The sequence below is a fragment of the Alligator mississippiensis genome, chromosome 1, assembly GCF_030867095.1.
Source record: "Alligator mississippiensis isolate rAllMis1 chromosome 1, rAllMis1, whole genome shotgun sequence".
Lineage (NCBI taxonomy): Eukaryota > Metazoa > Chordata > Crocodylia > Alligatoridae > Alligator > Alligator mississippiensis.
The window spans coordinates 544,880-556,497 of record NC_081824.1 but is presented as its reverse complement, the minus strand read 5'-3'; the positions used below and the strand labels follow the sequence as shown (position 1 = coordinate 556,497).

Here is an 11,618-nt window from a genome sequence, read left to right as displayed (position 1 = left end):
AGCCCCGCACGGGGCGGCTCCCCCCGCCCGGTCCGGCCCGGCGGCGGCGGCGGCAAGGAGCAGGCGGCGCGGGCGCTGCAAGACATTTATTTCCCCGCGGGAGGCAGGTCGGGGCGGGCGGCGCCGGTCCGGGGCCCGCGGGCTCCGCTCCCTCCGGCCATGGCGGCGGCTCCGGGCTGGGCTCTGCGGGGACAACGGGGCGGCTGAGGCGGGGCCGAGCGCGGAGCGGGCCCAAGGGGCTAGGTGGGGGGTGTCGCGGGCGGTACCTGGGGGGGCCCGGCCCGGCCCGGGCTCAGTCCTGCTTCTTGGGGTTGTTGACGGCCACGTAGTGGTAGAGCACGACGAGCAGGAAGAGCGACACGCCCAGCATGTTGGCGAAGATGGCGAGCTGCACGTCCGTCACCATCCTGCGGGGAGGGGGGGTCAGCGGGGGGGGGGGGGCGCGGGGTCCCCCCTCCCCAGACCCCGGCCCCCCCGCACTCACGTGCTGTCCCGCCGCTCCGCACACGTCTCCCTCCCAGCGCTTCCGGCTTCCGGCCGCTCTCTCCCCCGCGCTTCCGCTTGGCGGCTGCTCCAGCGGCCCCGGAGGGTGCAGGGGGCGGGGCTTGGAGCCAGGGTAGCCCCACCCCCAAAGGTGTGCTGCGGGGTCACGTCCCGCCCTGGTGCTGGGACCCGAGCCCCCCCATTCACCCAGGGCCAGGCCCGAGTGTGTTTGGGGCAGGGCTTTCCCCCAGACTGGGAGTCCCCCCCCCCAGGGCCTGGGGCTACAGGGGCCACCGCGTGGCGTGGCCCCCGTTGGACTCGGGGTTGTCTGGACCGGGCGGATTCATAGATTTCACAGACATTCGGGCTGCAAGGGACCCCGGAGGATCACAGTCCAGCCCCTGCCCCGCGCCAGGAAGTTGGCAGGGATCACAGGATCCCAGCAAGAAAAATATCCACATCTCTCTTGAAGGCGTTCAGTGAAGGCGCTTGAACCACCTCCGGCGGCAGTCCGCTCCAGGCCTCAGGGGCTCGGACAGTGAAGACGCTCTTCCTTGTGTCCAGCCTGAAACGGTCTTGCAGGAGTCTGTGACCGTTCGACCTCGTCATCCCTCGGGGCGCTCTGGTGAACAGACGTTCCCCCAGATCCTGATGCACACCCCTTATATACTTATAGGCAGCCACCAGATCACCCCTGAGCCTGCGCTTTTCCAGGCTAAGAGCCCCAGGGCTCTCAGCCTGTCGTCATAAGGCCTGTTCTCCTGCCCTCTGGTCATGCGCGTGGCTCTCCTCTGCACTCTCTCGAGCTTCTCCACGTCCTTCCTGAATAGTGGAGCCCAAAACTGGACGCAGTGCTCCAGCTGCGGCCTCACCAAGGCCGAGTACAACGGGAGATTGACGTCCTGGGATTTGCCTAAGCAGCATCGATGGACGCAGGCCAGCATTTTGCTTGCTTTAGTAGCTGCAGCATCGCATTGCAGGCTCATGTTCATCTTGTGGTCAATCGTGACCCCCAAGCCCCTTTCATCCGTAGTGCTAGGCAGCGTAGCACTGCTGCGCCTATAAGGATGCTGCAGGTTTTTCCTCCCAAGGTGGAGAACCTGGCATTTTTCGGTGTTGAAGGTGTGGCAGGGCACTGCCGGTGCTGCCACTTTAAGGCCCTGGAGCTGGCAGCCCGCAGGTGCCTGAAGAGGGCGGCGGCCATTTTGGATCTGGGGCTGCCCATATAAACAGGGCAGTTCTGTGGCTGGAGGCCAGGCAACAACATTGCTTGGTCAGAGGGCTGCTGGTGTCATCTGGAGGAAAGAGAGGAGCTGTGGGGGATGGTCAGGAGGCTGCTGGTCCTGGGTGGGACCTAAACCTGCGCCCTGCCGGGAGTGGGTGGCCTGGTGGGGCTCCCAGTGGTGCGGGAGCCCCCAGGAAGTGCCAGGCTGTGACCACCCCGGTGAAAGGCAGGTCGGGGTGCTGTAACCCCTAGCCCTGATGACCAGTGCGTTAGCCCTTGTTTTGCAGGGCCCAGAGGGCGGACCCTCGGAGAATGAGAAAGGGGCCATAGACTCAGGCTTGTCTATTCATATTTTCATAGTAGCTCGGGTCAGGAGGGACCTGAACAGATCACCTAGCCTGGCCCCCCGCCACAGGCAGGAATGAATGCCGGGGTCACAAGACCCCAGACAGGTGATCGTCCAACCTCCTCTTCAATTTGCCCAAGGTAGGGGCGAGGACCACCTCCCTGGGAAGTTGGTTCCAGATTTTGGCCACCCTAACTGTAAAATATTGCTTTCTGATCTCCAGCCTAAACCTATTCTCCATCAGCTTATGACCGTTGTTGCTCGTCACCCAGGTGGTGCTGGGGAGAAAAGGGCTCTGCCTGTTTGCTGTTGATCCCCCGATGAGTTTGTAGGCAGCCACCAAGTCCCCCCTCAGCCTCCTCTTGCTGAGGCTGAACAGGTTCAGGTCCCTCAGCCTCTCCTCGTAGGGCCTGTCCTGCTGCCCTCTCACCAAGCGGGTGGCCTCCTCTGAACCCTCTCCATGCTGGCCACATCCCTCCTGAAGTGCGGCGCCCAGTACTGGACGCAGTACTCCACCTGTGGCCTGACCAAAGTCGCGTAGGGGGGGAGGATCACCGCTCTGGACCAGCTCGAAATGCATCTTTGGATGGATGACAAGGTGTGGCTGGCCTTGCTGGCTGCAGTCTGGCATTGGCGGCTCGTGTTCATCTTGGAGTCAGTAATGACTCTGAGATCCCTTTCCCCCTCCGTGCTTTCAAGAAGGGAACTCCCCAGCCTGTATGTGTGCTGTGGATTCCTTCTCCCCAGTGCAGCACCCTGCACTTGTCTGTGTTGAACCCCATCCTATTCTCGTCTGCCCACTTCTGTAGTGTGTAAATCTCATTGCAGCCTCTCTCCCCCTTCGAGTGTGTCCACCTCGCCCCACATCTTAGTGTCATCAGCAAACTTGGACGGCGTGCTTCCCACCCCCTTGCCCAAGTCACTGATGAAGATGTTAAACAGTGCGGGCCCGAGGACCGAGCCCTGTGGTACCCCACTGCTCACATCTCGCCAGGTTGAGTACAACCCGTCCACCACTACTCTCTGCGTGCGCCCCATCAGCCAGTTTTTTACCCATCCAGCTGTGCAGGCAATTGCTTAGTGCCGCAGTCGCTTAATTTATTGATGAGGATGGGGTGAGAGACAGTGTCAAAGGCCTTCTTAAAGTCCAGAAAGACTATGGCCACAGCAACCCTATCATCCAAGGATTTAGTTACTTGGTCATAAAAGGCAATCAGGTTGGTCTGGCACGACCTGCCTGTGCTGAACCCATGCTGATTGCCCCTGAGCATGATTCATAGATTCATAGATGTTAGGGTCGGAAGGGACCTCAATAGATCATCGAGTCCGACCCCCTGCATAGGCAGGAAAGAGTGCTGGGTCTAGATGACCCCAGCTAGATGGTTATCTAACCTCCTCTTGAAGACCCCCAGGGTAGGGGAGAGCACCACCTCCCTTGGGAGCCCGTTCCAGACCTTGGCCACTCGAACTGTGAAGAAGTTCTTCCTAATGTCCAGTCTAAATCTGCTCTCTGCTAGCTTGTGGCCATTGTTTCTTGTAACCCCCGGGGGCGCCTGGGTGAATAAATCCTCACCAATTCCCTTCTGTGCCCCCGTGATGAACTTATAGGCAGCCACAAGGTCGCCTCTCAACCTTCTCTTGCGGAGGCTGAAAAGGTCCAGTTTCACTAGTCTCTCCTCGTAGGTCTTGGCCTGCAAGCCCTTAACCATACGAGTGGCCCTTCTCTGGACCCTCTCCAGGTTATCCGCATCCCTCTTGAAGTGTGGCGCCCAGAATTGCACGCAGTACTCCAACTGCGGTCTGACCAGCGCCCGATAGAGGGGAAGTATCACCTCCTTGGACCTATTCGTCATGCATCTGCTGATGCACGATAAAGTGCCATTGGCTTTTCTGATGGCTTCGTCACACTGCCGGCTCATGTTCATCTTGGAGTCCACTAGGACTCCAAGATCCCTTTCCACCTCTGTGCCACCCAGCAGGTCATTCCCTAGGCTGTAGGTGTGCTGGACATTTTTCCTCCCTAGGTGCAGCACTTTGCATTTCTCCTTGTTGAACTGCATCCTGTTGTTTTCCGCCCACTTGTCCAACCTATCCAGGTCTGCTTGCAGCTGTTCCCTGTCCTCCGGCGTGTCCACTTCTCCCCACAGCTTTGTGTCATCTGCAAACTTGGACAGAGTACATTTCACTCCCTCGTCCAAGTCACTGATGAAGACATTGAAGAGTATCGGTCCAAGGACCGAGCCCTGCGGGACCCCACTGCCCACACCCTTCCAGGTCGAGACCGACCCATCCACCACGACTCTCTGGGTGCGACCCTCCAGCCAATTCGCCACCCACCGGACTGTGGAGTCATCCACATCACAGCCTTTTAACTTGTTCACCAGTATGGGATGGGATACCGTATCGAAGGCCTTCCTGAAGTCTAAGTATACGACACCCACCCCTCCTCCTGTGTCCAGGCATTTCGTAACCTGGTCATAGAAAGAGACCCGTGCTGGTTTCCCCTCAGCATAATTTGTCCCGCCGGGTTCTCGCAAATGTGAGCCTTGATAATTTTTCCAAAGATTTTGCCGAGGATGGAGGTGAGACTGACTCCCCTGCAGCCCCCCACAGATGTGCTCCTGGATGATCCTCTCCAAGATCTTCCCAAGCACTGAGGTGAGGCTTACAGGCCGATAGTTACTCGGGTCCTCCTTCCTCCCCTTGTTGAAAATAGGGACAGCATTAGGCAGTTTCCAATCCCCCGGCATCTGGCCGGCTGACCACGAGTGCTCAGACAGCCGGGCCAAGGGCTCCGCGACGACCCCTGCCAGCTCCCTCAACACCCTTGGGTGGAGGGCATCTGGATCTGCAGATTTAAAAATGTCCAGCCCTTCCAGAAGATCCCGAACTACATCTGCGCTGACTGAAGGCCTGACAGAGCTATCCCCAAGACTGTCCCTACCTCTGGTAGGTGGGATGTCCCGGTCCCTGTTCAAGAAAACAGAGGCAAAGAAACTGTTAAAAATATCAGCTTTCTTGTCTGGCGTGGCCACAAGTTTCCCCTGACTGGCGCATGGCGGGGCCAGGACTGGAAGGGTCGAAGTGCTGGGGCCCGCCGCGAGGAACGCCCAAGAGCCGAGGGCCAGGGGTCCCGACTGGCCTGGAGGTGGGCCAGGGCTAGTGAGCCGAAGGTGTCGGTGGGGGGATCACACCCAAAGGGGAAGGGGTTCAGGGAGCTATGGTGCCTGGTGTGACGGTGGAAGAGGCCACCTGAAAGGGAGGAATCCAGGTGGGGTTCGACAGGAGTCTGAGGCTGGTGATTATGTGAACATCGAGATGCCATCTGTGAGGCTTGGGCTGCGGTGTAGGGGAGGAACGGAGCCACAGGTAGTGCCCCCTGGCATCGGGGCAGGAAATGGGCAGCCTCCCGCTAATTAACATCCATTAATTAATTATTACAACAAGGAGTGGTGGACGAGAACGTGGGCGGTTAGCCCAGGAACAGGTGGGCAGGCCGCAGGGAAAGCGGCCCCGAGCGGGCCCCGTTACAGAAGGCCATCGGGTTCTCCTCCGCCCGCTTGCTGAGCCTGTCCAGGTCGGCCTGGATCGCCCTCCTGTCCTCGGGTGTGGGCGCTTTACCCCAGAGTTTGGTGTCGTCGGCGAACTTGGCCAGCCCGCTTACGATACCAATGTCCAAATCGTTAATGAAGATGTTAAATACTATAGGCCCAAGGATGGAGCCTCGAGGGACCCCACAGCGCACCACGACGATTGACTTCCATCAACCACCTCCCTCCGGGTCCGACCACGGAGCCAATTCCCAGCCAGCGGGTCGTGGCGGACCCAAGGCCGCAGTTGGCCAGTTTCACCAAGAGCTGATCATGGGATACCAGATCAAAGGCTTTTTTGAAGTCAAGATATAGGACATCGATCTCTTCTCCCTTGTCCAGGTGATAGGTCAGCAGGTAGAGTGGTCAAGCAAGACCTACCCGCAACAAACCCGTGCTGGCTATCCCTCAGGATGCTGCCGTCGGCCAGTCCATTAAGGATGGCCTCTTTGATAATCTTTTCTAAGACCTTCCTCGGGACAGAGGTCCGGCTGATGGGCCTGTGGTTCCCCAGATCCACTTTCCTCCCTTCCTTGACAACAGGCACCACTTTGACCTTCTTCCAGTCATCAGGCACTTCCCCAGGGCGCCAGGAGCTGTCGGACATCGGTGCCAGGCTGGGCTGAGCTGTGATGCTGGCCAGCTGCTTGAGTACCCTGGGTGCTGGGCGGGCGTCACACCGGCCCCCATTGTGATGCTGGCCGGGGGGGGGTCGGGGGCCCCATTGTGACGCGGCGGCGCTGGGGTCTCTGCGACACCGCCGGGGGACGCAGCCGGCGATGGGGGAGCTGCCTGCGGGGCCCCTGGCCTGGGCGCTGGTGCCCGTGCTGCGGGCGGTGCTGGCGCTGGCCGCGCTCTGGGTGCTCGGGCGGCTGCTCGGGGTGAGCGGGCGGCACCGGGGAGCCCCCCCCAGGGCCCGGAGGCGCTAGGGCCCCTCGCCTCGCAGCCGGGGCCGCAAGTGGTGCTTGCCCTGGCGGGGGGTGGGGGGTGCTGCACGGGGTGGGGGGCACCGCGTGACCCCGCCATGTGCAGCAGGCCACGCAGCGCCAGAGCAGGACAGAGCGGCGCCGAGATGCACAGCCAGGTAAGCAGCCCCCCGGCCGGGGACCCTCTCCCGGCCAGCCCGGGCTGACCCGCCGCCCCCTCCTTCCAGCAGCCCCCAGGTCCTGCCGGCCGGACGCCCCCCTGGACACAAGGTAGGTGCCTCTCTGCCCCCCAGTGCAGGGCAGGAGAGTGCCCCCCGCGCCCCCTCCCCGGGCTGACGCAGCCCCTAGGCAGCACGACCCAACCTGGGGGTCTGCTCCTGGCGCCCTCGGCCTGGGGGGCCGCAGGCCTGAGCCCTCCCTCGTCTCCCGCAGCCGCCTGCGACCCGGCCCGGGGCTGCCGCTGGGCCCCACGCTGTGCCTCTTGGAGCAGCACCTGCAGCACCTGGCGCAGCACCTGGACTGCTTCGCCCGCCCGTAAGGCAGCGCCGGGGCCTGGGGGCACTGGGCAGGCCGGGGGCCCTTGTAGCGGGTGCTGCCGGCAGGCCGAGGTCCCTCCCTGCCCTCATGGTCTGATCCTGTGGCCGCGCCGACCCCACTGCTTGTCCCCACAGGCCCCGTGGCCGGGCCCTGTCCCTGGGCGCCGGCTCCAGCTCCTCGGCCGGCTCCTGCTCCTCCTTGCCCAGCAGCTGCGACCAGTGCTGGGGAGAATCCAGCGCCGCAGGGGTCCCGCCGCAGCCCCCGCCCGCCCGCCGTCTGCCTCTGCCCAAGCCGCGGGGTGCGGGGAACAGAGGCTGCCGGGCTCGCCGCCCCCCAGGCCGCCCGCCGGGGCTGGACTTCCACGTGCGGCGCAAGCAGCTGCAGGCGCTGTGGGGGGGCCCCACGCCCCTGAGCGAGTCACCGGCCTGGGTGGTGCCCGGCGCACCCCCCCCGCGCCCGCCTGGCACCACCGCCGCCGGGCGCATTGGCACGTGCTGCCTGCCCTTCCTGCCCTACAAGGCGCAGGCCACGCTGGACTGGCACCTCCACCGCCGGCGCCTGCAGCGGGGCCCCCACGGTGCCACCGTGCGCCCGGCCCAGGAGCCCTGCACCTGCCCCGTGCCCGCCCCGGCGCCCTGCCTGCAGAGCCGCCCGCCCGGCCCCCTCGCCCCCCGGCCTCTGCCCCCGGGCAACATGCTGGCTGCCCACGACCACATCCCCGCCGAGAAGACCCTGCTGGGTGAGTCCGGGGGGGGTTGCGGGGTCTGCCCGGGGGCTGCGGACAGGACTCGGCTCCCCCAGGCCAGGCTCAGGGCAGGGGCCAGGAGGGCGGGGGAGCCTGCCCCGCCGCTAGGGTGAGGGGCAAGGGGAGATGGGGGCAGCCAGGGTCCGGCCAGCACTCACCCCCTGCTCGGCCCCCAGGTGCTGACCCCGGCCCCACGCCCGCCCGGCTGCGCCAGGACCCCTGCACCTGCCCAGAGGAGGATGCCGCAGGCTGGCCCCCTGCGCGTCTTGGCCCGCTGCCCCTGCACAGAGCAGCCGCGCTGCAGCTCCACGTCGCCCGCAAGTGCCTGGAGATCTGGGCTGGGGCCCTGCCCGCCGCAGTGCGGGCATCTCAGGACGCCGTGCACCGCGGCCCCCCAGCCCTGCCCAAGCTGCTGCGCCGGGGACGCGCCCCGCCACGGCCCCGCGTCGCCGCCGTCCCAGGCCTGGCCCCAGAGACCGCCCGGCGCCTGGAGGTGCACATGCGGCAGAAGCAGTTGCTGTGGCTGTGGGGGCTGCCGGCCCCGCCTGCCCGGTCCCTGGCCCTGCTGGTGCCACGGGCACCGTGCCTGGCTGCCCCCCTGCGCCCCTGGGTGCCCTGCGTGGCCTTCTCTGGGTGCAACACCCCCTTCCTGGGCGCCCACGCTCGCGCCGCCCTGGACTGGCACGTGCTGGGGGTGCGGCTGCAGCACTGCTGGGGCCTGCCGGCCCTGCTCCAGCGCTCACTGGCTGCCTGGCAGCCCCCAGCACCGCGCCCCAGCTCTCCGCGCCCCCGCGGGGACGTGGCCGTAGCCCCCCAAGCCCTGCCTTTCTTGGGCCGCGGTGCCCGGGAGCCGCTGGAGGCCCACATCACCGCCCGGTGGGCGCAGCATCGCTGGGGGCTGCCCGCCCGTGTCCAGGCCTCGCTGCGCGGCTTCACGCCTCCCGCCCCCAGCCTGGTGCCGCCACCTGCCAGCCGCAACCGCAGCCCTGGCCGCAGGGCGCGCAGCCCTGGCCCCGCATCCCGTGGCGCAGCCAAGGGGCAGCTGGCGCAGAGCAAGGCAGGAGGCCCAGGCCACGAGCCGGCCGGGCAGCCACGCAGCCGGACCTCTGACCGGAAACGGTCACGGAGCTGGACCCCGGACTGGAAACGGTCGCAAAGCCGGACCCCCAGCCAGAAACGGTCACAGAGCCAGACCCCCAGCCAGGAAGCACCATCCAAGATGCCCAGCCCTAGCCTTGTGCCCCTCCGTCAGGCTTTGGACAACGCGGTCCCTAGGACAGGACCACGCCATGCTGCAGGCCGGGTGCAATTCAAGACAACAGGCAGCCCAAGCCACCCACCACCCAGCCAGCCATGCTCCTGGACCCCCGAGTGCAAAGGACTCAGCCAGCCACGTTCCCGGACCCCTGAGCTTGTGGGACCCAGCCAGCCACGTGTCCAGAGCCTGGAGAGCATGGGACCCAGCCAGCCACGTGCCCGGACCCCCGAGCGCACAAGACCTAGCCAGCCACGTGCCCGGACCCCCGAGCACACAGGACCAAGCCAGCCACGTGTCCAGAGCCTGGAGAGCATGGGACCCAGCCAGCCACGTGCGCAGACCCCTGAGTGTACAGGACCCAGCCAGCCACACACCTGGAGCGTGAATAACACAAGGCCACAGAGCCAGAGCCCTGAGCACGTGCTGGCCACCCAGCTATGTGACCTGACCCTGGAGTATGTGGCACCCAGCCAGCCACAGGCCTGGACCCCAGAGTACATGAGGCCACAGAGCCAGACCCCGGAGTACGTGGCACCCAGCCAGCCATGCACCTGGCTCCCAGAGAGCCCAGCACCCAGCCAGCCACATGGCCTGGCCTCAGAGTATGTGATGCCACGGAGCCAGACCCCAGACCACCCACTGCCACCTCAGCCACGTGGCCTGGCCCTGGAGCACACAACCAACCAGCTGCGGGCCCAGACCCCCGAGTACACAAGGCCACGGAGCCAGACCCCCAACTGCCCTGCACCCTGGCCAGGCGACGGGGAGAGGAGCCGCAGCCCGCGCCCCCTCCAGCGCTCTCCGGAGCCCCCGCGGCAGCAGCCCGGCCCCGCGCCCGACGTCTGCTGGAGCGTGACGACCACGCACGAGGCACTTGCGGCCCTGTACTGGCGCGAGCCCCCCGGGACCCCCCCGCCGGCGGCGCCCGGCAGCCCCCCTGCAGCTGTGCTGGGCGCCGAGGCGCTGGCCCGGGCCATCGTGCAGTCGCTGGGGGAGCGGCGGGCGGCACGGGACCTGCAGCGACGGCTGTCGGGGCCGGCGCGGCTGCGGGTGGAGTACCCCGTGTGCCTGCCCTGCGCGCGCTGCTGCCCCGACGGGCCCTGCCCCCGGCACCCCTTGCCCCACGGCCGCCGCGGCCCCCGCCTCGTCGTCTACCCCCGCCTGCGCCCGGGCCCCGGCCCCCGCCTGCGCCTGCGCCTGGGCTTCGTGCTGCGCCTCAAGAGGAAGCAGGCGGCGCAGTGGGACCTGCTCCCCGCTCCCGCCCCGCGGCCCCGGGAGCCCCCACCAGCCTCCAAGGGCCAGGCCACAGGCGCAGCGCCGGGGTCCCCCCGCCCGCCAGCCACCGCGCCCGTGCCCCGCAGCACCGGGGCTCCCCGGGGCCCTGCCAGCAGCGCCCCTGCGGCCCTGCCGGCCGCGAAGCCCCCCTGGGCCGGGCACCCCGTCCCCACCAAAGGGCACCCGCTGCCCAAGCGGCTCCTGGCGTCCGTCCAGCAGGTTTGGGCCTGGGCACGGGGCTGGAAGCCGGGGCCGCAGCCCCCTCCCCGGGGCACCCCCGGCTCCCGGCCTTCCCCCACCAGGGCCCCGCGCCCCATTCGGAGTCATTAAAGCTGGCTGGACCCCATGTCTGTGTGTGTAGTGTCTTGGGGGCTGCGCCCATTGCTCCCTGTTGGGGAACCTGAGGCAGGCACTAGGCCCCCAGCAGGCACCCTGGCGGGCAGTAGGGCACCCCCCCCGACAGGGCTCAGGTCCCACCTGCCTGCAGGGTCCCCAAGGGGGTCTCTGGGGCTGGGCTGGGCTAGGGCCCGGAGTGGGGGCTGGGGGTGGCCGGGCCGTGCCGTGCCGTGCCGTGCGGGGCGCGCTGGCTGGGCCCGGGCAGGGCTGTTCCTGTCCCTGCACAGGCGGACCCGGGAGCACTGGGGGGGTCACGCTGCGGCCAGGTGCTTCCTGCGCTCCACGGCTGCCCGCCCAGCCCAGCCCAGCGGGGAGGGGGAGGGTGCAGAGTCGGGGACCAGCCCGGCCCCCCACCCCCGGCTGCTTGGGGACAGGGCACGGACCCCTGAGAGCCAGCTGCAGCCCCCTGCTCCCCCCGAGCCCAGCCGGCGCCCCTCGCTCCCGACCTGCAGCCCCCCAGCCCTACCCTCCCGGTGCCTGTTCCCGGAAGGCCCCGAGGGGCTGCCTGCGGGAAGCCACTTCCCTCCCGCTCCCTGCGCCAGCTGCTGACACAGCCCTCCGTTTCCTGGTTGCCCCCAGCTGGGGGGGCAGGAAGGCTGGGGGGGCAGCGAGTGGCTCCTGCCCCTGTGACCCCATGTCCGGCAGCTGTGCTGGCAGCCGGGCCCCAGCCCATGGGCCTGGGGCTGTCGGCCCCGCTCCTGCTGCCTGTCCTGCCTGGGACCCGGCAGCAGCACCCCCAGGGTGCAACCCCCCCGGCCCGGTCCCCACCGGGGCCTGCTCCCCCCAGGTGCATGGGGCAGGGCTGGGGGGTCCAGGGCTGTTTCCCCCTCTCCATCC

General features: G+C 66.8%; 2 protein-coding genes across 2 annotated transcripts; one reads left to right on the top strand and one right to left on the bottom strand.

Moving 5' to 3' along the window:
- Positions 1-71: 71 nt before the first annotated feature.
- Positions 72-564, bottom strand: OST4 (oligosaccharyltransferase complex subunit 4, non-catalytic). Its single transcript, XM_014611094.3, has 3 exons — positions 485-564; positions 267-407; positions 72-183 (listed from the first exon to the last, which is right to left on the bottom strand). Exon 2 carries the CDS (start codon positions 404-406, stop codon positions 293-295), a length of 114 nt encoding a protein of 37 aa, XP_014466580.1. The 5' UTR covers position 407; positions 485-564; the 3' UTR covers positions 72-183; positions 267-292.
- Positions 565-6,669: 6,105 nt separating this feature from the next.
- PRR30 (proline rich 30) lies at positions 6,670-10,731 on the top strand. Its single transcript, XM_059727578.1, has 4 exons — positions 6,670-6,840; positions 7,003-7,104; positions 7,242-7,846; positions 8,029-10,731. The coding sequence occupies exons 3-4, from the start codon at positions 7,801-7,803 to the stop codon at positions 10,713-10,715; spliced, it is 2,733 nt and encodes a 910-aa protein (XP_059583561.1). The 5' UTR covers positions 6,670-6,840; positions 7,003-7,104; positions 7,242-7,800; the 3' UTR covers positions 10,716-10,731.
- Positions 10,732-11,618: the final 887 nt, after the last annotated feature.